Source organism: Anser cygnoides, chromosome 1 (assembly GCF_040182565.1).
Source record: "Anser cygnoides isolate HZ-2024a breed goose chromosome 1, Taihu_goose_T2T_genome, whole genome shotgun sequence".
Lineage (NCBI taxonomy): Eukaryota > Metazoa > Chordata > Aves > Anseriformes > Anatidae > Anser > Anser cygnoides.
The window spans coordinates 114,059,260-114,084,739 of record NC_089873.1 but is presented as its reverse complement, the minus strand read 5'-3'; the positions used below and the strand labels follow the sequence as shown (position 1 = coordinate 114,084,739).

Sequence of the window (25,480 nt, the reverse complement as noted above, 5' to 3'; positions counted from 1 at the left end):
TCCTAACTGAGTAGGCAGCATCTCAGGGAAGGAATGTCCGAATTGCAGCTCATCGCAGCTCTCGCCTGCTGGGGGAGGGAGGCACAGTGTAGATAAAAGCGTGTTTAACCCTGAGGAGAAGGAAAATAAAAGCTCGGAACCTGCAGGTCTTCATTGGAATGTCTAGCTACTGAATTAGGAAGCTTGTTTTCTGGTTTTAAGTTACAGGGACACCTAGAAGTCTCCCAGACTGGATTAGTCAGCACGAGTCACTGTCTGGGAATTGTTTGGGTTTGCGAGAGAAGGATAAAACAATTTAGAAAGAAAATCTAATACACAGATTTAAAACATAGCCTGCTTTCAGAGCAGGGAGGGGGTCAGGGCTGATTTGTAGGCTTTATAAAACGCTGGTTCCCAAGGCCAGGAACGCTGTCAGAAGATAGAGACCTGCTCCTTGCTGATGCAGAATTGTTTCCTGTAGCATGTAAGCAGCGCCTCTGGCTGTTTTACTTTCAAATGCCCCAAATACAGGAACGCACGCAGCTTCTCTGTGGAAGCTCAGAGGGCAGCCTTACTGCTACCTGCACGCTGCACTCTGCTGCTGCACTTGCTGCGTCCTGCAAGCTGCACTCGGGGCAACCTCCGCTTCAGTCCCTAAGGAGCTCTCTGAGGTCTGGGAGTGCTTCATGTGGCCACCAGGTTTATGCCCACTGGCCGCATAGTCCAACTTCCCCTGTTTTCTCAAACCAGACCCCCTCGGGGTCAAGACCCCCCAAGTTCAAAACACAGCTCTGGCCCCTGTCTGCAGGGACACCACAGGTACAAGGTGAAACCCACGCCACAGAGCTCAGCCCCGTTACTTCAGTGTCCCCTAACACCAACAGCTGCCCAGCCTTTTTATACAGCCTTCTTTGAAGGATCCCAGTGGTTCAACAGCACTATGTTATTGCATCAGGTGAGCATTGCATCCACACAGACATGGAAGTCCTTCGAAACAGGCTGAAAATCAGCTAATTGCCACTGGAATAGTAAAATCCCTGTGTAAAGACCCTGTAGCAAGCTTCACCCTTCCCCTCCTAAAAATTTGTGATAAAGAGTTGCTCTGAATCAAGGTGATATGGATCATTTTACATGTTGAATATATGTGCTTCACTTTCTCTATGTAAAACATTAAATTTGCAGGGGGGGAAGAAGGCATTATTATTAAGCTACTGTCATCCCACCTTTCTTTTTCCCTCCTGCTCCCTCCACTCACACATGCATCTCTGGTATCTCTCCAGCCTCCTGCAGAACCTCAGTGACGTCAGTCCACTCTGGGGGGATGTGTGAGCACAGCAAGCCAAATGCCAGCACAGCCATCCCACGGGCACTGTGATTTGGGGGCTGGATGGGAGGAGGAGTTCCTCTGTTTTGGGACAGAGAGACACACTTCCCAAAGTTTCTGCACACAGCAAAAATCTGTCCGCGTGGTCCTGAAATAACGTTCAGTTGTATCCTTTTGAAAACGCTGAAACCGAAATGATCCTGGTTGCCAAAGGCTGGAGCCTGCCAGCTTAGCTGGGAATCCTGGGCCTTGCAGGCTCCTTGCTCTGTGGGAAGCAGGCAGCGCTGCTGGTGATACGGGTGGGGTGAGTCAGCATGTTGCACCAGTTTATCAGAAATATTGCCAATCGGCTCCAGGTATGAGTGGCCAAAAGCAAGCTCATCCTACGCAGGCATTTTGGCTGTTGTTCACTGCTGCTGTTGGGACTGTGCCTGTCATCCCATGGGTTCACCTGGATGACCTTGCAGACCTGAGTCCAAAGGTGTTAAAGAGGAAGATATTTTGCCTTGTAGTTCTCCCTTTGCAAATGGGATCTCTTTGAAGTTAGAAAGACTGTTTTGTAATGCCCTGTAGACTTCCTAACCTCCCTGGGTCTTTAAACATCTCACCTATTGGAAAATATTTGTGTCCCTTCTCATTGTCCTGTAGCCAAGCTTGACATTTTCTGCTTTCTGAAGTCTTACATGCACATTATTTCTTCCTAAGACATCAAACTTTTGGGGTCATGCTTCTGTTAGTTCTCTCAAGGGTGAAGTTAATAAATGAAGGGTGAATCCTGCAAAGCAGAGGTGCATTTTACCAATAAACAGAACGCAGGAGACTTTATTGGCTGGCAGATCATCTTGTTTCAGTGACTGGCCTATAGCTGAACTGGCTATAGGCAACATTTGGCTTCAGCTGCTGTCTCCGGAACAAACACCTGCCCGTGTCCTTCCTCACCCTTAAAGAGGTGGCTTCTTCTCATTTGTGTTTGTTTGCACTGCTTCCTCAAATAAGGTTAAGTCAGTCCATAGCTGGGAACCAGAGAGGTCAGAAAATGGGGAGGGAATGAAAAGGAATAAAAATTATGAAAATCACGAAGCATGATTTGAAAGATAAAACTACAGGTATGTAGCCAATTTACAAGGCATGCTTGTTTTCCATATATGCCTCAAGCAATAGTCTTTGGGGCAATCTTTGTTGCCATGTCTCCACTGCCGCCTGTCTCACAGGAGATGACTACTCTATGACTCTTCAGTGTCTCTTTACTAGATTTTAAAGTCTTAAAGATGCATCGTTCATCCAGATCTTGCCATAGCACATATGCAGTTATGCGACACAGTCAAGAAGTTTCCAGGTTTCCATTCAGCCAGTGTGGCTGCATTAAGACGAAGAAGGTGTCACTCATTGAGGTCCCCTCCTTGGGGGTGGTGAATTTCGCTGCTCTTCAAGGCTTTTGATACAACAGTGCACTGAGACAAGAGTGGGTGGAAGAGAGTCACTTCTGTGAGGGATATTTTTGTGCCGTGTTTGCAACGTCTGCAGGTGTATTGAGGTTTGCCTCCCACAGGAAGCCTGGTGGTTTCAGGAATGCATCTATGCGTGAGGGAAGAGTGAGTTGTGTTTGGTCTGTCTTGTGGGGTGGAAGAGGGGCAAGTGGGAGGTCAAATTTATTCCAAATCTTAAAATAAGCAAAAATTGTGTTTCCTGTCTGGTATTCCTCCCACCTGGATTTTGCAATCAGGATAGAGAAGGAGGATGTAGCAGAGTTCTGCTAAAGAAAATTATTTTTTTTTCATTGTCTATTAAAGAGGCACAAGAACAGTCCCCAAAGTGTGGTTTCTCCTTCCAAAGCAGAAAGCCGTAACCGGTCAAAAAAGGGAAAGTTCTGAAGTTCTGTTTTTTATCCTGGTAAAACAAACAAATCACTATATGTTAGAGCTAAACCACCCGAGGAAACAGGTTCTCCTCTGTGATGCCAATGGAGATGGATGCTGCAAGGAGAATAACCTCGTCTTCTTACAGTGATTGCTCAGCACCTCTCAGAGTTAAATTCCTCAAGTGTCTCCTTTCTTGTTTGTACCACGGCTCACACACTGGAGCTTTATGATCTAGAGCTCTCAGCTGCTGGTAATAACCCATCATTAGAAACTAACACAGCTCCCACAAGTTGCTTATCTCCCTGCCAGTTGTTACATTGCTATATTAAATGCAGCTATTCCTGTACTTTTCCCCCTTTCCTGTCCCATGGAACTGTGTTTGTCCATCTCAACTGTGCTCTTCCATCACATCTAGATCGCGTCCACCCCTGTGTGGTGTCATCAGGTGTGTCCCTCTTTCAAACAAGTCCGTGTGCCATACAGACACCTGAGAGCAGGATTAGGGGGTAAGCACCCACTGAGACAGTAAGACGTGTCCTGTCACAGGTGCTGCTTCAGAATTTAGACTTATGTTTGCTGAATGACGTAACTTAGCAGTGAACATACTTGACCGAGGATCTGTCCCTGGCTTTTTCACTTGCCAGTGGCTGTAGCAAAAGCCCTTCTTCCCTGTGCCTCCTTTTCCTCATCTGTAAATGGGTGGTGACACTGACCTTCTTGGAGAAGCACTTTGAGCTCCATTGATGAAAAGGTCCATGGAGAGAAGCCTTGTTGTTATTGTTGTCTGCAGATTAAAAACATGCTCATAAATCATCTTTCAGGGATGGTAAAGCAGGTTTCATTGGCTCTGGAGCTGGGTGACTGAACAGAGAAGAATTTCCTTCTTTGGCATTTTCCCCTAGTTTTAATAACTTTGAACTCTTGCTTTAGATCTTGTTTACATTAGGCTGGTTTAGTAACTGTGTGTCTCCCTCCAGCAATTGTCTCCTTCTTCCCCACCTTCCTCAGGTATTTGGTTTAGGTACCAAACATCTGACTCAGGTCTTCCTGGAGAATGGCTGAGCCAGGGTGCATGGAAGAGGGAATCATTTTTCCCTGTTTGTGAGTAGAGGGACTTAACGGGGAAGGAGGCGGAGGCTGTGTCATGGAGGTGGGCCCTGGGAACATAAAAATCTGGGCTGTTACCACACCCGTGTGGCCTCTTAATGAAATGTTAAACGCAAACTCCACCGATGGCCCGTGCTAGGAGTGTTCAGGTCAGAGAATTACCATGGGTCCTTCTACGCCTTGCAAGCTATGAAGCAAGGATGCCTGCCTTTTGGGGTCGGGAGGGGAAGGGAAGCTTCTTTGAAAGCAGCAGGTCGCTCAGGGCTTGTGCTGCCCTGGGTTTCGTACAGAAGCGCATTTATCACGGTGTGGCCTGCAGAAGTCAGTCTCCATCCACCACGAGTGGCAAAGCTGCTTCTTTTTGCCTTTGCTTTTGAAAGCAAAGGGCTCACTCATCCCAGCCCGAGCTGCCCTGCCGGAGCAACCCTTTGGCTCTCCGGCTCCTCGTTACACCACGGGCCCGACCTGGCACCCTGCGTGGCGTGGCGGGGACCCCTCGGGAGCTGCCTCCCCGTCGGCCTGAGGGGTGCCTGCCCCGCGGGGATCGCTGCAAAGAGCCCCCTCGCCTTCCTAGCAAGCCCCAGGAGGCCACCCCCGGCCCCGGCCAGCTCGGCACACCGAGCCCAGAGGCCGCTAGGGGGCCCCCGAGGCCGCCATGGGCCGCCCGCTGCCCCCCGAGCCCGCGCCGGCCCCGAGGGAGCCGCCATGTCGGGCGTGGGGCTGCGGGGGGAGGCCTGGGAGGGTGGCCCCGGGGGCGGCACAGGGAGCGGGCAGAGGGCCCCCCCGGTGCCTTCCTGACCGGCAGGAGAGGGAGTGTGCTGGAAGGGAGGGTTAAATGAGGATACCGGGGTGGGTAAATGAGGATACCGTGGTGCCTGAGTGCATGCCTATCTGCTTTGGAGCCGAAAGATACCTCAGAGATACCTCAGCCCTTCTTCACAGAGACGTTTTGGGTGCCCGGTGATGAGCTGTGTTAGGAAACAAACCGAGCCTTGTCTGGCCTGCCTGGGTGTCAAAGAAACCTGTACACACATAAGTAAGACTCGCCCCCAGTAGCCGCTTACCTCCACAACACTTCATGGCCAGGAAATGGGATCAGCTAGGCTGGACGTCATTTTTTACATTTTATCCTTAGGGTGCCCTTTCAAAGGGTTATCGCCCTCCATGGGGACCTGCAGTGCTGCAGACCCACAGAGCAGCGAGAAACTGGCATTAAACAAATAGGAATAGTTGTCTGGCATTAAACCCAGCAGCGCCTGAAAGCGGAGGCCACCCAGCAGCGTTCTGCTGTTTGCTGGGAATCTGCAAGCTGTTTGATACGCTGTTAAATCAATAAGGGGAGAGGGGGGAGTTTGCAAAATGTGTTTGGTGTCTGTGAGCTTAGCGGATAGTTTCGTGGTTCACATGGTGCTGGCTTGCAGGATTTAAATTGGAAAGGTCATTTTATGAAGTAGTAACTAGGTGTCAGGCTTGGGGAAACTAGGCAAGAGCGAGAAAGGATTCAGCCATTCACTGTGTCTCACTAACCCGTAGCCCTTCAGCTCAAGGGGGCTGCAACCAGGCACGACCAGGAGGGAGAGAGATATGTTAGTGGAAGCTGTATGGCAACGTGCTTTCCCTTCTGACAGAAGGGAAATTTTAAAAAGCCATTGACCTTGTCTGCAAGACATTTTCGCCTACTGTGTTCATTGCTGCTGGATGAGATTTTCAAAGCCATGCCAAGGGTGTATGTAGCTGTGTATCTCCTGTGGAAACGGGTGGAATACGTCCATCTGGCGTTTCTTTTAAAAGTTTCAGTCGCTGATCCTTTTCCTCGCTTCTTCGTCAGGGAAAAACTCGGTCGCCCACTCTGCCACCGCGTGGGGGACTCGAGCAGTACAGCTCCGGGGAAGGGCACCCGAAACCCTGCATTGCAGGGGGGTAGCAGGGGATGGGAGTCCAAGGAGGAGGCTCAGAGGTATAGCTGAGATGGGGTGGATTAATTCAGAGCGCCTGATAATTGCAGGTCTCTAAATCTGAAGAAAATAAAAATTCTTTTCTTAACTTAGCTTTCCTATAAGAGGCTTTTCTAGCTAGCTGGATACAAGCCTGGAAGAAAGGTGAACAGTATTGTGCCTCTGGGCTTGGACCTTGTAATTACGGGCCATTTGGAGAGAAATCCTGACCCTTCCAGACGGATGGGCTAGCTGCAAGTGTACTGATCAGACAACTGGGACAACTATCAGCAGACAGATCCATAAAAGCTTACGGGGAATAAATTTCAAGAAGTCATGATCAAAACTGTCAGGAGCCATAAATGCATCCAGATGGGGAATAGCTCAGAAGAACTTCCCATTGCCACATCAGAGATCTGGAAGCTTGGAAAATGTTGAAAGTTGACTGTAATATGAGGTTCAAAGCTAATAGGCTGGGTTGTCTGCAGTGTTGTATTATGGCTGTAATCTCAGCAACACACCAGGCGCCCTGGCTGGCTGATAGGAAGCCTTCTACTCCAGAGGCAAGCTGATTCCTAGCCCTCCAACAATATGCAGAATATTAGTGCTCATTGCTAGCCTCTCACTCTTTCCCATCCAAACATTTGGAGTGCCAAATGCTTTGTCATGCTTGAGCTGCGAGACAGCTTGAGCCCTGTGACAGCATGCTTCCAGTCACATCTGATGAGCTATCCTCCAGATTTATGTTTCTTTCAGTAGAATCCAGCCTGATCCGAAGATGGCAGGAAGGTACCAGACAACAAACGGGATTGTTCAGCAGTGTTTCTCAGACTTTCTGGTATTTTATCTTCTACATGCTTGGCTGGCCGTGTACCGTCTGGCCCTGAGGGTGCTACCAGGCGCCCAGTCCTGCCCCAGCTGAGCTGCAGCTGTGCTCATCTCTAGCTGTGCTGCTGGCCCTACAAGGATGGGCCCTGGCCCTGGCTCACCCCCTCACCTGGCTGGGGCTTTTGGTGGGCCCTGCTAGCAGCTCTGGCTCTGCCCGCTGCCTTCAGACCCTGCAGGACGGCACCCGTGAGAGAGGGCACTGCCTGCACTGGGGTCACCCTTTCCTCCCAGCTCTGCATTCCTTAGGGATCAGCTGGCCCTTCCTGTTCCCTGACAGATACCCCGAATAACAAAAATCACAGCTAAGATAAAAAGTCCAGCAAACAACGTCTTACATCAACAAGAGGCATTTGAGTCAAAGACCAGCTATCTTTCCTGGCATGGACATGTGTTTTTTAACTGAAAGTACACTACTATTAGCGCTCATGGGCTCTGCTGAGAGGTCTGCAGAGGGGTTGAGGGCTCACCAGATGTGGTGGCTAAATGGTTCATGAGGCAGAGTAACAATACTGAATGAGGGAAGCTTCTACTGCTGTTGGCCAGGTTTGCTTGTCTCCAGAGTCATCAAGCATCACCTTTTGCAAGGGTTAACATGTAATTTAAACTAAGATTTATGAAATCCTAGAAAAGTGTATAGAGCTACGCAGTAATAATCACAACATGGTAATGAAAGAAAGTTGTGGTCTTCATGCAACATGGTTTTGGCTGGTTGGAACGGGAAACATAGATAATATTCAAGTATCTTGAATTTAGTGCTAATATTTATGTGGTGCAGTTGAAAGACCCATGAGATTAGCCCGTAGTATTCAGAGGAACCTAAGTAAAACAGGCACAATGAGATCTTCCCACCCAGTTTCCCAAGAGCCTTGCCTTTGCTGCTTGGTTGAAAGCATATGCCCAGAGCTAACTATCAGTGTTGTTTCTGATAAGCATTGGGCTAAGGAAAGGCAGGACCTACCACTTCCCTTCCTGGGTGACTTGCCAGGGTGCCTGCAGAAGAAATTTTTAAAAGTGAGGGCTGTTGCTGAACCCCTTATGCCCCTTGTCTGAAGCACTGATACAGACCGAATCCTCCAAAACGTGCTGATAACCTACCAGCCATTACTGTAAGGCAGGTTGCATTTCTTTTAGTAGTCTTCTTTGGATGCTGTGTTTCATTGTCTTGTTTAACTTTTAAGGGCTAGTGAGTTCCTAATGTGCATGTAGTCTGAGTGATTGTGTCTGCGTGAAAGCAGGTGTATGTTCCTTGTCTTGACCTAAGCCTTGAAAAAGAAGCTGTACAGTAAATTACTAAATGAGTATATTTTCTCGAGGCTACATGTTTTCACAGGAGAGAATGTTTTTTTACTGGTAGAAGAAAAAAAAAATCACCTCCTGCATACTGAAATTCCATCTCTCTCTCGTTTAGATGTGCCTGTCCCCAATATATAGTTAACTAGGTATCTCAGAATTATTCATGCACTTATCTTCATTGCTCTCCTGGGCGTTAAATAGGCATGAACCATAATTTTAAATGCTGTAAATTCAGACAGCTGCATAATAACTAGGAGCAAATCTTGCCAGTGGCCAGAGCCATACTAGATGCAGGCCTGGGCAGCTCCTTCATCGGGAGGTTGCAGAAGTGCTGAGGTTTCTACACGGAAATGCTGCTGACCTGAGCCTCCTGTACAGCACCAAAAAGGGCCCCTGGCTGTGCAGCCCTGTTTGCAAATGTGTTGTCAGGAGATTTTTTTTTTGCCATTTGACAACTGTCAACCTTGCTTTAACGTAGGGCCTGAAGGAGAGAGCAATTGTCTCCCCAGCTCAAGGAAATCCAAAAAAAACTGAGGAGTCCTCCACTGACTTCTGGTAGAGACGAGGGGAGATAAATGAAACGATCCGATGGGCAGGCCTGAGACATGTTTGTTTTGCATCTGTTATTTTATTATGTTTGGGAGGCATTTCTGGTAAAAAGAGGAGCCTAATTAAGTGGAGGAATGTTTGTAATCGTAACCAGGGATAGAAGTCGGAGCCAAGCAGCTACGCTTCAGCGTCCCTGGGGTGCGTTGGTCACCCTCACCAGGGCAATAGCTTCCAGAATTGGAATGCAAAAGTTATAGCCTCAAAAAAAAAAAAAAAAATGAAACAGCAAACCAAAACCAAAACGGCAGAGAGGCAAGAAAAAGGCTTTGATTTAAAGTTTTCTTTAAAGGTTAATGCAGGGCAGAATGCATATAGAAGTTTTCTCCAAAGTGAGAGACAAGAATTGGGTTAAGGGTTTCCTGAATGCACACGGATGGGGGTAACCCAAGATGTTGCATGCAGTCTAGCCCCAAGAGCTGGAAAAACAGACACTGTAAGCAACGCTAGCTGCAAAGTGAGTACTGACAAGAGGGAATGGCTAATGGAGCCCACAGCCTGGATCAGACTTTGCTGCTGAGCAACTTTTTACAGTCCTAAAATGCAAGTGGGATATTACTGCAGGGGGGCGGGAAGCAACTGAGCCTCAGCATCTGAGAGCCTCTGAGAGCTGAGCCGACCAGCTTCACCAAAAAAAGACGAATGTGAAATAGTAATAGTAACATACCAGGAGCTAAATACTGTCTCTTATGCTGTTTATATACCTCTTTTTTCTCCTATTAATAAAACATTATTTATGAAGTCAACTGAGTCACGTGTGCAAATGAAGAGAATTAGCTTGCTGAGCACCAGAAAGTTGAGTTTTATTTTTCCCAAGCTTCTGGATGGGCATCTGAGTTTAGAAGTGACCCCTAGGATTTGAACTCAGCCCTTGTTGCCAGTCAAGTCCTGGCAGAAAGGTTATACAAGTAAATGAATTTTATCCTTCCTTTCCCTGCCCAAGGCCTCAAACAGCAGCTTCGGTTACATCCAGGCTGTGTGGTATCCTGTCAAAACAATTCGCTAGTCTCTTTCTTGTGGTTTCCTTAGCCAAAAGCACAGCCAAAACCTGTCCGTACTCAGATCTGACCATTCGCCCTAGCTTTGGTTTCAGGAGACTGCCAACAAATAGGAGGCAGTATCACGCTGAAATGTTGGCTCACCTGAGGGAGTCACAAGTGGCAGATGAAAGGCTGACAAAACAGCCACCGAAACCACTTGGAGAAAGACGGAGCCAGATGTGATACTGTTTGTTTAGACTCAGCCTTGAATGAGTTCTGGGTGAGGAGATGTGGGTAGGGTGAATTCTTCAGAATTAAGCTACGGGGCATCCTTCCTCAGAGAGAACTGGGTCATGGGCACCCCCCAGGGAGGTTTAGCATTCTTACCTTCAGCAAGAAGACCAGTCCTCTCCCCAGCTGTGTACTTACAACGTGTTTTACACATGCTGGGAAAAGGACAAATTTGTGGTGATGGCACCAAAGAAGAGAGCTGTGCTTTCTTCCAAGCACTGCTCTCAGCCCTTTCTTCTTGTTTGGGGAAGCTCCCCTGGATTCCCCACTTCTTCCCCTGCACCTGAGATGCTCCCCTGCCCAGGAGAGGAAAGCTGCTGTTTGTGAAGTAGAGAAGCCCCATTAGGCAGCGGGGGAACCCGATAAGTGGACATACGGAGTTAGGTACATGCACTGCAGTGCAGCCCTGGGCTTGGAACAAAAGGCAGACTTTTGCCCAGTCAAATGTCAGTGCTCACTCTGAGCTGTTTCCCTCTCCCCGGTGTAGTTCTGGGGCTCTTCCCCGTGTTGCGCTGCCTGTATGCCGGGGAAGTACAGCCAGGGTGTGCTTTTAAGTTCAGACACCACTCTGCTACTGAGAATGCCCCTTGGAGCCTTTTCTCTGGCTTCAGGTGCCTCTGACACACAGGAGGAAAGCTCTTGGCGATCCCTCCCTGCAAGCTGAGGCAAGCTCTTGAACCAGCAGCACATCACTCCCGCCCCGCTGCCGGCTGCCAGCAGTTGGGTGATTTAGCCCTGCTTCTGACGGATTCATCCAGGCTGATTTCACCCCTACCTCATGTTTCAGTTCAGCCCCCAGGAGGACCTGACTGAGTTTGGAGGCTTTGCTATTTATCCAGCTCCTCACTGTTTGCTGTGCTGACAGCTGGCGTCACCGGCGTGTTTGAAATCTGGGCTGCCCAAGTAGCGCTCCCGATTCTTTTCTGCACCTTGACAATGCGAAGCCAGGAGATCGGCCCCGGGCTGCTGTTAGCGGTGACCACGCTCAGCACCAAAGTTTGCGCACACGCGTTTGAGATTCCCCTGTTCAAGCAGCGATGACACCCGGTTAATGTGTTTGCTCAGGCAGAGAAAAGGCTTCTGACGTTGGTGACTCAGTTACTAGAGTCAAAGCAAACCACAGAAAGCAGAAAAAGACGCATCGCCAAATGTCAGAATGCAGGCTGCTGAAGTGGAGCTGGGTATGGAATTTGTTCTCCGGGTAATGAGGAAAGACCAGGGGTTTATAAGGCAGGGGATGGGATGGTTTGCTCGGCCAGAGAGAACATGCACACGAAGGAGTTTTGCCAGGCTTTGTAGAAAGGCACCCACCGTACAGGCTTAGGCACCCAGAAGATCCTGTTTGACCACAATGGCAACTACCGTGCTGGCTAATATCCTTATCGCTGCGGTCATTTCAAATGCTTTTCTAGCAGCCGCTTCTCCTGCCATGCCTGCAAAACCAAAGCTTCCAACAGGTAAGGTCTGCCTCAGGGCAGCATCCCGGTGCCGTCCTGCCGTACGTCCCGTTCAGATGCCAGTCTCCTGTCGTGGGTGTAATTGTTCGGTGGTCTGGTTGGAAAGATGTAACTTCACAGATGTAACTAAAAAAAAATGAAAAGAAGACTTTAGTAGTATGATAGGGATAACTAAGATATGCAGTGAGGTATTATCAGGTGGAGTAACTCTCATAGCCCCACTGAGGAAACCAGCTCGCCAAAGATGCTGCATTCCTTTTAACAAACCCTTTTTACTATTTAAGAATGTACCTTTTTAATTTTAATCATTTAATTATTTACTATATTTTAATAATATTATCTAATTATCTTTATTTTAAAATATAATTTAATAATATATTTTTATTTTGTGTACTAATCCTACCTACTTTACAGCCAACTGCCACTAAGCTGAGCTATACTAGAGACCTGTAACTTCAGTAAGTGCTAGGCTACCTTTTTGAGGTAAACATATATAAACAGGACAATTAGGTGTGAATGCAACCAGACTGTCAGTATGTAGGTACTATTTTACACGTCATTTAGGAATATCATAACATTTCTTTTTTGTTTCTCACAAACCAAGCTCAGAGGCAGATGTCATTGGAGATTCCTGTAGCTGATCAACAAGAAAGGATCCTGAAATTTTTGTCAGTGTTTGATGCACAAAAAAGTGCCAGTCCCATAGCAGACCCTAAAATCAGTGGAATCAAAGGTAATTATCAAAAAAAAAAATTTCTCTGGAAATTTGCAAATCTGCTACTGTTTTTGCGAAGACAAAATTTTTTAAATAACTAATTCTGTGTATGCTTTTTTCTATAATGCATGTAAGAATCCTGTAACAAAAAGTGTCAGATATCTTTTTGAATGGGTTAAAAGTCTTTTTTATTTCTTTGACTGTTTTTAAGTGTGTTTTTCTAAGGAAAGGATAAGACTGGGAGTTCTGTATGTTTGTCTGTATGTTGGGGCAGGGCTTTTTGGGAAGGAAAGGTGAAACAAGAAAACTGAAGGAAGCTTCAGCCTTACACATATTCCCTAGCAAAATACCTTGATTTGACTTTAAAAGGAAATGACAACACTTACCTATTTCAAAGACTCTCCACTAAAAGGTCTTATAAGCATGCAAGTTTTCAGTGTGTTGGAAAAATCCAAAAATGGAAAGAAAAGCAAGCTGTAGAAAAACTTACTGCGAGCTATGTCGTTGCAGATGTTTTTGAGTATTTTAATGACACCTCATTTATTGATGTTGGTTCTGTATATTTTACTTCTAGTACAATTTGCAGTGTCATTCAACACTAGTGACACAGCATGACTCAAATATTGAAGAGAGAATAGTATCTGCAGGGCAGAGGTCACATTTCAACATAACTGGAAGCAAAAACACAGTCAGGAAGGTGGAGGGATTTAAACAAGAGGCAAACCCACAAGCCACAGAATTTCCCTTGACATTTATTTGGACCAGTCATCTTTTGCTTTCAAATCTTAGAGGAGATTCAGTTTCTCTTACTGACACTTGTAGGTCATGTTCTAGCTTCAGAAGGTGAATGCTTTCTAACCTGACTCACGTATACCATTGTTTCATGCTACAAACGAGTGTTTCCTCAATACATTCTAGTTTCTCAGATCTACCATCTGCCTGGTTCAGATGCTAAACATGGATTTCACTTCAACCATTAACTTAGTGTAAGTTCCATATCTGTCCATAGTCCTCTCATAAAACTTTTCCACAAAGTAACAGGGAAACCATTTTAACTTAATGAGAGCTGAAAGTGTGCAAATGGAAACAAAGAACAGGATTTATGTGCACAGTTGATGCTAGCCTTATTGTTAACTGGGCGTGTTAAAATGAAGAATGTAAGCCTGTGAGCACTGAACATTGCTCTAAATCATGGCATGAACGTCCTGCTGTGAGAACCAGCATTGAATTTTACTTGTCCATAAACAATACAAATCCTGTGCAACAAAACCACCCAGCTAAACCCAAACCAAAAAGAGAAACGTTGGCAGCTTTCTCGGGTCAAATTTAGTACATGTCTTGGTACTAGAGACTTTTGTCTGAGTTTTATGGCTTATCTTTAGGCATATAAAGAGCCTGTCCACTCTGCAGTCAGACAAATAAGGCTGTGGTGATCCTTGTCACTGCCAGAGCTGCTACATTGCCCAACAGGGTTTTCTGACATGTATTTATTGTGAGCAGGCAGCTCTGCCTGAATTGATGTGGGTTTATGCTTGCGGGACACAGATTGTCCTGCAGGTGTTCTTGTACCAGGACAATTTCAAAGACCCTTCAGGGCATAGAACTACTTTCCTGGAGATTCAAGTCAGCCATGTGTATCTTGAAAGGCAACTTTTGCCTAAGTGAAAGAATGGGTGAGGTTTTACAGTAGCAAAGCAACTGGTTCAGCACAGAAAAATACAGCTAGCACCCCCCAGAGTTGTCCAGAGATGTTCACCTTTGAGGGCTTCATGACAATGCTATATTTATGGAAAACTGAGTTGTGGGAAGAACCAGCTCTGCTAATTTTCTGCATGGAAGCATCTCATCAAATGCGGGTCATGCTGACGTGCAGGGAGCAGAATCATCACCTTCCAGAACAGCTTCTAACTGTCTTCCCCTTTTGCATTTCAGCTTACGACAAGATACACGGAAAAAAAGTCGAAATGGTGAGAACAGGCAGCTGTGTGCTTTCCCTTATTTGTTACTCTAGTTGTTGTTTAATATCTGTACAGTTCTCATCACTGCACAGTAAAGCAAGCTATGCTGTGTTTTGTGTTCCCTGGATTGCTGGTGTTCTCAGTTTCTAAAGTCTGCCTCACTGACATTGCCCTACGCGTGTATTGTTTTGGACAGGGAGGTGTAAATGAAGGTCCATCTGATCCTCCAGTTGAACCGAGAAAGGACCTCCCGGCAATAAGTCCTCTACATGAGAAGAGCTTCTGGATGCCTGCACTGCCAACCTCCTGGAAAATTAAGAGAGGTGGGACTTAAAGAGTAATGCTGTACCTTGTCTATATTGTTGCTGGGTCATTTTGGTACCATAGCTAGAGTTGCAGAAGGTGATAGAAATGCCTAATTTTTTAAAAAAAAAAAAAGCCTAGTGTAACCCATAGCTTGGTCATTCAGTTTCCCCTAAAATGTACCCACAGGTGAGAAATCAGTTCAGTCTCTAGAGCCATCCAAACTCTGGATTCATGCTAATCACGACAAGTGTTGATGACGCTCACAATAAATAAGAACCTATCTGGGCCATGAAAACCACTGAACAGTGATCAGAGAGTAGACATTTTAGTCATTACCGAATTGAATCAGATCTGACCTTTTATTTCCAAAGAGAAGAGCTATACAGCTCCCCATGTTCTTATAACAAAATCTCTTTTGGGAAAGCTCTCCCATGCTTGGACTTTAGTATGAGACCTCATTTCACCACAGTTTGCCATATGTCTCTGGACATGAAACATTTTGTTTGTGCCTCCTTCAGTTCTGTGGGTATGAAATGAGAATAACAGCCTTCCTTTTGTGACAAGGGTGCTGTGGACGGGAGCATACTTCTGAGACAAACTCTACAGCAATGGGAGTGACATAGAAGTTTGGCTAGAAATTAAATATTTTGACATTTTTGGCATGAAATCTTTGGAGATTGTTTTTTAAAATACATCTAATTTTTAACTGGCTTTCAAATGTTTTAAAATGACAACTTCACAAATGAGATGTTTTTAATCCAGATGAATGATTTTGAATGAACCACCATTCAAATTTATAATTTCATGGCAAGTTCTTAAACTCAAGAGGGAAGAAGGATGTTCCATTTACAACTTCTCCCACTCCTATTTTGGTCATGTAATTTCTCACAAAATTAAGTGTGGTTCCTGAACACTTATAAGCATATTCTTCAGAGAGGCAGATAGACACACAGAGTTTGCATTCTGACAGAGAAGTAGGAACGCAAAGCCTTTAAGGCACTGTGTATTGTGTGCATGTACAACATTGTTTATACAAGGTATGTGCAGTACAAACACTACCTATTACTCAGAGAGAATATCTCCCTCCCCTTGTCTCAGTTTACCTCTTTTTAATTTCTTTCTTCTTTCGTCTTCTCTTCTGCTTCTCTCTCTACTCCTTGTCCCTCCTATTTCTTGAGCTTTGGATTTATATTCATGGTAGATATATAAATCAGTAATTTAGTACCTAACTAGCAGTTCATAGCCCTGAGTGGAAGTGAGAATCCCAAATCACATTTTTGTTTTCTATGACTTGCAATTAATTACTAGCCTTCTGCTAGTATAGAAATGCGTGCAAAGCAGAAGAGGAAACATCTACCTCTTCAATCTCTCCCAATTTTTAAGTCAGCTCATTTTTCCAAAGTTGTAATTCATGATTTTTGAAGCTGAGAATGATAGCAGTAGATGTACTTCACTTCAACTTCGTATAACACACATCTGAAGTACTGGAAGATTTACAAGCCAAACAACAAGCAAGAAAAGACTATAAGCTCAAGTGAGCAGAGCTGTGTTTCGGAGCTTGTTACATATTGATCCCTTTTTCTGCACGCTGAGTACCCCTCACAGTCCTGCCCAAAGCTGTTCTTAGGTGGAATCTCCTGATTCTGCTCCTCTTACAGTAGGGTTCAAGCACAACAGAAGCCATTCACCTCACTTGCTCATAAAACTGTAGGGCCAACTGAATTTGTGGCCCCTCTGTCTGTATTTCTGTAGGACCTAGGATTGCTTCTAGCTCGAGGTGTGCACTCAGCCCCAGCTGGCATGAGACCTGCGTGAGCAGCTCCGCTGCATGCCCTAGGTAGAGACTCTGTGCTGCTTATGCCAGGGGCAAGAAACCCACTCCTTGAATGAGGAAAAGGAGGATGCAGACTAAAGCATTCCAGTGTCTTCCCACATGTACCTAGGAACAACACTTAACTGGGTGAGAACCACCTTGCTGTGGTATTAGGGGTGTGTCTGCCCAGCGCAAGCAGGCTGTTGTGGATACCTCCACTCAACTTGTGAAGCAGCATACTCTCACCTAGCCAGACTGTCAACTTGGTGAAGAAAAACAGGATAACTTAGGCTCTTGGGACAGCTGAACCAGGTTAGAGCACCATCACACAAGCCTGCGGAGCTAAGGTGACTAACTGGCTTCAGGAGGGTGCAGGAACGAGGATAGCAGGTGTAGCTGCTCTCACCTCTTCAGAAGACACAGTGGAAACCTGAGCTGGAAGTGTCACCCAACAGGCTGTGTTTCAGCAGACCAACTGGTTTATCGGTTCACTGGTGCAGTTATCTGGGTGTGCTTTTGCTAAGGCACATGCTTTATCTAGAATGAGATGGGAGAGGGAGGGAGGAGGTGGGGACAGGCCTCCAGTCTAGCTCAAATTACATCCACAGTGATGGGGGCTTTATCAGAAGAAATTTTGCTGATACCAGCAGAGCAGCAACCTTTAGAAAGAAGTGTACTGATGCCAGAGTAGTACTTTGCACCTACACCACAAGGTGTTACAGCCAATATTCATACTCCATGGGCATATCCTTGTCATCTTGCATCTTAGCTCAGGCATCCCTAGGCACCGAGGGGCTTGTAATTCTATCTGCTACAGCACAGTTACGTGTGAGGCACACAGAGCCTTGTGTCAGGGCAGTGACACACAGCATCCTCCTTACAACACGTGAAAGGTCTGGCTCCTTGCAATCTCTGCTGTGAGTGTGGCTTCATTACCTGCAGCCATTTAAAGCTATTTCAATGTCCTACAGAGGAGTGAGCCGGAAGGTCTGTCCTGTGGTTATTCCTACAGGCAAAGGAGTAGCAGTGTTTTCACCTTCAGAGACCCTTTCTCTTCCCTGCAGATCATTTGAGCAGAGTGAAACTTAGTAGCTTGGTGCTGATCCTAGTGTTTTCAAAATAAAGAACAAGAAGTTGGATGAAAGCAGCTTTTCAAATATTTTTCAGCAAAAGAAGGTACAGATTTGGTTTAGGTCTTGTTTTGCTTTTTAGTCTTGAGTTTAAAAAGAAGGTTTGTTATTCTGTTGTTTCTTTTTATCTCTATTTCTTTTTTCTCTTTTTCTCTTCTTCAGCATTTCTACCTCTTGTTTTCCCTCTTTCATCACTGAAGAAAAATAAATTGAAATAAAATAAAATGGAATGATAGAAGGAAGAATTCCAAGAAAAACAAATGCCCTCAGCTTTTAAAGGGAGAATTTATTTTGACTTCAGTTCATTGGTTTCATTTAATCAAGAGGTTGGATAATTTACAAATTTTGAAACAAGATTCTTGTTTCCTTTAGTTCATTTTCAGAAGAGATCTTTTCTGTTTGCATTCTGCTCATCAGTAAAAACTTCTTTATCAGTAAGAGTCCAGTTTAGGCCAGGACCTGGAAAAACCTTGCTCCTGCCCTTCTTTGCAGTTCCTTGATGAAGGAAAACTGAATGCTGATCTGAGCCATGTGTTAGGGAATCCACAAGGCTGTTTTACACCACAGCTCAGAAGCAGGGCCTACATTTGGGCTCTGTCACCTGAGAAAACCAAGAGTAGTTCAGGAACACGCCAGTTAAGGCTGCTGACTGGGAAATGTAGTAGTGAGCCACATGGCAAACCTCTGCTCTCCAAGCCCTGCCACGTATCCAGGGTATCTCACCAGGAAACTCAGTTTTTAGGGCAGCAGCCTCTGAATAGCTTTTAAGGGTCCATGGGGTGCATCTGGGGAGCTGAGAGTGACTGGGTGCTAGCAGCACTTGGGGTGGCTGGTTTGGAGGGAAGTTTGCTAACCTAGTCAAAGTTCTACCATGCTTTGGATAGTTTCTGTTGATTTGACCTTTCAGGGTCACGCCTCACCTTAGCAGTTGATTACTGATTCTTGACAGCTTAGAAATAACCAGCGGGTGTGGCTTTTAAGCTAAACTTCAGCCAGTTGTAAGGAGCTCATGAGAATTAGATGTTTGCTTATACTGAAACAAATAACATGTTGATACGGATGATGGATACCAACTTGCTTTCATGAGGTTTAGTTTTTCATCCCTTTGAAGCGATTTCAAAAATAGAATGCATTGGGGGAAATATGTTACAATTAGTTACCCTGCATTTGATATTATTTCAGCTTGCTTTTGGAAATACTGCATTGAACGCAAGTAGTGTTTAACCTTCAAGTTGATGGGTCACTCTGAAGACTGTATCTAGGATACTGAAGCTGACAATGAAATCTTCAAAACCCGAAGAATTTTCTACACAAGTGCCTGAAGAGCAAATAATAAAGTAACTGCCTGAGTATATATGCCTTGCGTATAATAGATGTTTAAAAGGGAAATGTAAACATTTGTATTTGAAATGATAAAATAATAAAAACAAATTTTGTACAAGCAACACCACAGAGAAGACTACTTCTGCTAGTAAGCATTTGGAAATCAGTAGCTCTGTCTCCACAAACATGCCTTAAACTAATGGAACATAATCTCAGCCCAGCATGGGATCAGGCACTACAAATCCATGTCTAGATATTTCATCCATGTCCAGGCCACTCTGACAGGTTGTGATATTGTTAACATTTGCTTTCTCTTGCTCTTTATCTCATCTAATTTATTCTCCAGCAAATTGCTTTTAAAAATATTTCCATGGTCTTTTTAGATAGAATAACTTGAATGTGGGAAAAGGCTTTTTCTTAGAACAACGTGTTCTATTAGAGGGGCTGGAATCAGACCCTCAAAACATGTAGCAGATATGGCTTCATGTACTATGGGATTATGAGAGCACTTTAGATCACCCTACCCCAGGGCAAATGAGGTGAGTGCAGTTTTCTGATATGCTGGGTCATTTCTGTGACATCTCTACCCGCATTTTCTTCCTGTGTTGCCTGAAATAGCAAACACTAACCATAATGTGCTGGTTTAGGTAGCATCATGTGTGCCCAGCAATCCATTGTGGAAGGCTGGAGCCGTGAACAGCTTTTGCATGACTAAGAGGAATAAGGAAACCACAGAACATCAGATTTAAAAACTTTCGGTGGCCACAAGCCTTCAATCAAATATCCTTCCAAACAATACCAGATTTGAAGGGGGAAAAAAAAAAAAAAACTCTTCTGTTTGCATATATTTCACTCTTTGCTCTCACCAATGTCCAGGCATGATTTGGAGATAGGTGCTGTGCCTCACAACCAGTGTGACCACCCTCTTTCCGGAAGGTAAAAAAGAGCCATATGGATGTGAAGCAGATGTTACTACATGCTCTCAGGGCCAGAGAATAGTCCAGGCTCTGTTTCATTAACTGAGGGTAAACAGCCATAGCTGCATTTATATGGAGAAGTAAGAGGCCAGGAGCAAGCTTGTGCACTTGGACCGATGCTAGAGCCACCAAGCAGTGAGGACAGCCTCTGGCTGCTTGGATTGTCCTAGTTCGATCTTTCCCAAACCAAACCATTACACATGTGGCCAGCCCCAACCAGAGGGCATGTGGTTTGTGCCAGGTGTCCCTGAGGTCAGGGATCACGCACTGGCCCTTGTTATTTTATTGAGCAGTGATGGGCACGGTCAGTTTGCATTGCTCCCTAGGTATGTGACTGCAGGTCTGTGACACAATTCCTCCAACACAAACCAAAGCTGGGTTACATTTTGCCTCTTAACATCTAGGCCACTGCTGCAAAGCATCTTGCCAGGAAACTACTAAGGAAATAAAGACAGAACACTGCTCAAATTATTTATATATTTGTATATTTTCTGTTTAAATTTGTAAGGCATATGAAAAGAGTATACAGATTTTATATTTTATATATATTTATATATATATGTATGTATTTGAAAATACAAAGTAAGTTAGTAATATGTGATGAGTGACTGCTCAGCTACCAACCCCAGCATGTAAATTCACCATTGAGATTGGGAGGGGAAAGGTATTGTGCCTGTTTTCTCTATAGAGGAAACTAAAGAAACTAGAGAAGTTAAAACTGTGTATTTAACACTGCTTACAAATAATTGTGATAGGACAACTGCATAAGAACTGTGTAGTGTGAAAGAAGAAGCCACCCAGACACAATACACCTGACTCCTATTATTACCCTAAATAATGCATTATTATAAAACAAGCATACGTTTGACACGGGCAAAGATGAACAACTATTTTGTACCAGCCTTTTGTGGATATAGGTGCTACAGAGGCTACTTTTAGCTGTTTTCACATCTATTTTGTACATACAGGCAAAATCCGTCAGAAGGAGACTTCCAGGTGACCTATGACTAAAGCACTGCACCCTCTTGCTGAGAGCCTGCTCAGCAGGAAGCAGCCGCGGATGTAAGTTTTCACAGTCCACACATCTCTAGCAGTGCGCTCCCCGATGCCAGCCCAGAGGGTATTTCTCACCAGCACTGGCCGCCCTGAACACAGACTCACGTGAGGCTGGAAGGGTTCATCCAATCCATCCTCCACCTCAGGCAGGAGCTACGTCTCTGCTGTACCTGAGAGACACCCAGCAATGAAGTCCTCATGACCGCCTGAGAAAATCCAATATCCAGGAGCACAACCCAGAAAGGGAAGCGTAAAAGGACTATTTCCTTCCTTACAGCCTCACCCCCTCTTTGCTTTCAAAAACCAAAAGGGAGTCACGGAAGGATGACGAGATGACATCCTGCACCAGTAGCAAATGAAAGATGTTCACTCTTATGTCTTGTGACAACCAAATCTCTCCCTTATCAAGTATTTATTATCAGATAGTCCACAGGCCAGTGAGTCTGTGTTCCTCTCTCGGTCTGGGAGCACGAGGAGTGGAGAAGTACGATGGGTTACGCAGCCCTGAGAAAGAAGGCGGGATTTATTTATTTTTTTTCAATTAATTCTTTTTAATACCAAAGACAATTCAGGCAATCTGAGAACAAGTTGTTCTTTGTTGACCTGCCCTGCAGGTCTCTAGCACAGAGGAGAGGGCTTCTGGGAAGCCAGGTGTGGTCCCACCTACAGGCTGGCCTTTCTCCTGGATTAACCAGGGTGCTGCCTGCGTGCCAGCTGCTGGCGCGCGGCCCTCTGAGGCTTGCGGGGAAGCAAACAGAAACCCTCCCAGTAACTGCAAAGTTTGGCAACAGCTGTGAAACACAGAACAGAGGCAGCAGTAATGACAGGTTAAATATGTGTCAGAAACAGGGCTATTTTTTTTCTTAAAATTCAGTCATTTAGCATAAGTCACTAGTCTGTAACATTGCTGTAATTGTGTGACCTAGTCTGTTTCCCTAACTTCAACAAAGTATTGACTGATGCCTTTAACTTGGAATGCAGAACACACATTCATGTGTACATATGTCTGTACAGACACACACACACATACATATATAATTTAAGAATGAACAAATAATGCTACACAATTATTATAAAAGACGGATTGGCCAATAACAGAACTTAAAATTACACTGCAGAACGTATGCTGGCTTTTTTTTTTCCCCATCTTGGCTGGTGCCCATCTAAATCTCTGTAGCAATGAAGAATGGAGATATCTTCTGTTTACTTCATTCTCTTTGCAACATCCAAATACGCATACTCAATTTCTTGATCCGCAGGACAAGTGTTTGTAAATTCATCTCTTGCATATGCATTGTTCAAGTATCTTGAGATCCCTGTCATTTCAGGTGGAAAATCAAAATTTCTATATTTCTTCGCAACAACCTTTTATTAAAAGAAAAAAATATACATATTATTACACACGATCTGCAAATAACTGAATCTACTCTTCATGAACATTTTTTTTTCAGCGTGCAACAGTGTCATTATATGCAGTGTAGGGAGGAAATAAAAGGAAAGGAAAAAAAAAAAAGACATGGGATGAAGAAAGCTAGCTAACAATCTAACTCATTTAAAAGGATTTAATTCGTATAAATATGCAGAGCTATGTGGACCAGCAGACAACACCTGGAAGAGATGCAGCTTAAAATATCATAAACCTGAATTAACAGAGTAATCTTACAGTAATAAACTGGCTCACACTTGGAAACTTTCACTGCCAACAGAAAGGGAAAACTGGAATTATGATACTAGATTTCAAATGGCTGGGGAAAACTACTGGATGACACCTAATACCTCCTGGTGGGTCAGCAAGGATGGTTTGACATTCATCCTCCATCATCCCTGAAGGCAATTCTCCTTGCACTGGCTCTGCTGACCCCTGCTACCTCTCATGTGTCACTATGTATGTGCCCGAGCTGTGATGGAGCAGCAAAGGCTTTCTCCCTTGCTGCTATCGCTGGAATTGTTTCAACCAGGACACCTCTTGGGAAAGTTTTCTCTCCTGAAGGTGTCTGAAAACAATTCAATCCACTCTAACAAAATAATAGTCGAGGAAGAAAGTTTCTGAAGTAACTTTATTTGTATGGAAACCAGTTAAGTTTCCAATGTGGCCATTTCCCTTCCAGAAGCTGGTTGGCTCCAGGGCAGCCTAGGGACAGGCTGTAACAATGCCCAGACATCTCGGTCACCAGAACTCTTAAAGGTGGGAGAGACAGAGTGAAATTTCAGCTTTTGCTGGCTTCTTGAATTAGCACAGACAAGATCATTTAATCTTATTGGTCTGTGGCACTTTGCATGTGAAATGCAAACAGAAATAACTCCCTACCACACTGAATATAGTACTCATTTAATACTTGTGAGAGGCTTAGAGAAAGAAGTCACAGCCCAAATATGAAAGCAGATATTCTAACTTGTCATCAGTTTGAGGATCTGCCCAGCTGTGCTGTAATGAAACGGCCTTGTGTATTAGCACTCCAGCTACTGTGTGGCCTCAGAAAAGATAGAGGGCTCCTCTCTCTTTTAGAAAAGAACCCGAGCTTCTACGTTGCTCTTCTCTTCAGGAAGCTGAAAAGCAAATGCAAACCTTAATTATGTGGAGCTTTGGTAGGAGGTTGCAATCCGCTAAGGTGAGCTCATCTCCATCCAGGAATTTCCGGCTGGAAACAGTGATCTCCTCAGTGCTGTAAGCATCAATTTCATCGGGCAAGGGGCTATTTAAATAGTTGTCCAGCTTCCTCAGGGCCTTAAGCAAAGATTTTTCCAAATCTAGGTTAAGACAATGAAAAGGTCATTCAAGCCTGTACCAAGGTCTCTCTGACACCAAGCAGAAAGTCGACTCCTGCATCCTGTCTCCTGGCACCAACCCAGCTCGCAGATACCCAGCCATGCCAACTCCTGCAATTCCTTTATCCTAAGCTTAAAACTTAATGCTGGGATAAGAGCTGTAAGCAGCTAAAGGGGAGTCTGAGAAAAACCAAACGGGGTCTGCGTTACCAGAAACAGCCAGGGTCAGCAAGGGCTGGCTGCGGTCTGCACAGGAGGGTGGTGCAGGACTGCAGCTGCGGAGGGGGAGCTGGAGGACAGAGGAGATGAGTTACTGCATGTTTGTGAGGTTCTTGCTCTACAGAGGTGTGTGTGGCAAGGTAAAGCCACGGGGCTGGAGACTTCAGCATTTACACCAATGGAGGAGAAAGGCAGCAGGAGGACAGCAGGTGGCAGACCTGAAGCTAGGGTCACAGCTCCAGCAGGCTGTGCTTCCCAGGGGCATGGGAAGGTGCAGTGTTGTGGGCCTGGGAGCTGAAGGAACTGGGAGGAGCTGGAGTTGGCACTCCCACGCCAACAGTGGTACCTGCCCAATTTTGGGAATCCCCAGATAACAGACTGTATGGGTGCATATTTCCAAAGCCTTTATGCTCTGGAAAAGGACTGCTTTACATCAGATGTAACTGGCATGTCTGCAGCACGGTGTGCTGGAGTTGTACAACTCCACTTTCTGCCAGTGACTACCAGGGCTGGTGGAAGGACCATAGCACCTACTTTCATTAGCATCTTTTCTTGGGTTCTTTATGAAGGCAGAGAATTTTGCAAACACATCATTTCCTGCAGAGTTAGACTCGGGGTGTTTTGGTGCAAGTTTGGGATACCTGAGGAATTAAAAGAAACAAGAGGAAGTTATGGACTAGCCTTTATTTTCATCCCCACTAATTATTTCATATACTTTATTTAAACTGCAGCATCGTAATATATGGCTACACAGGACTTTCAAAGGGAACCTCCCTAAGCTATAAACCAGTTAGCAAGTGTGAATTTCAACCGTGTCTAAACCATGTGGCTCTCCTCCTTCTCCTGAGGCGGATGGGAGATGATTGTTTGTGCTGCAAACACCATCCAAGCAATCTGGTGCCTCTTCTAGGCTGCCTCAGCCAGAGGTGAGGCTGAACGGAGCCCGGCTCCTGCCATGAGGAGGAGTGGAGGGAAAGTCCCTGCTAGCACCAACTGCTGCTCCTCCCGGCCTCCTCGCCTGTCCTGCTCATGCATGAGCAAGCTTGGAGTGGCCGGGCCAGCTGCTGTTGTTGCCAAAGGCAGAGAGGAGGGAAAAAGTGCAGGGGAGCAGCTGCTCACGTAGTTTATGTCAGGTTTGGCTGCTCAAGAGGGGAGCGCTGCTGAGGGCAGCTGCTGTCCTGGGGGGCAGAAGGTGCCTGTGTGGGGGGCATGATGCTACTGCTGGTGTGCCTGGGGAGAGGTGGGGATGGCTCCTTCAGTGGGAAGGACAGATCTGAAACCCAGCCACCAGCACACATGGAGATTACCCCACCCGGACACTCAGAATGAGCTCTGACGTTCTTTGACCCAGGACTCCTGCAGTGTGGGAGGCTTTCACTGCTGCTTCCTTTTAGCTACCTGCTCCTCGTAAGCCAAATTATTTGTACAGTTTGAGGAGGGAAACCTCAAGCAAACACGAGTAGAGGAAAAGAGGTCAGGTTTCTGCAGCGGTATGCAGG

General features: G+C 45.4%; 1 protein-coding gene across 1 annotated transcript in view; it reads right to left on the bottom strand.

Moving 5' to 3' along the window:
• Positions 1 to 20,815: 20,815 nt before the first annotated feature.
• Positions 20,816 to 25,480, bottom strand: part of CLIC6 (chloride intracellular channel 6) — a 28,249-nt gene continuing 23,584 nt past the window's right edge. Inside the window, exons 4-6 of the mRNA XM_048071508.2 lie at positions 24,516 to 24,622; positions 23,563 to 23,744; positions 20,816 to 22,361 (exon numbers count right to left, since the gene is read on the bottom strand). Of these exons, the coding sequence (XP_047927465.2) occupies positions 22,200 to 22,361; positions 23,563 to 23,744; positions 24,516 to 24,622 (451 nt within the window). The 3' untranslated portion in view covers positions 20,816 to 22,199. The remainder of the gene's footprint in view (positions 22,362 to 23,562; positions 23,745 to 24,515; positions 24,623 to 25,480) is intronic.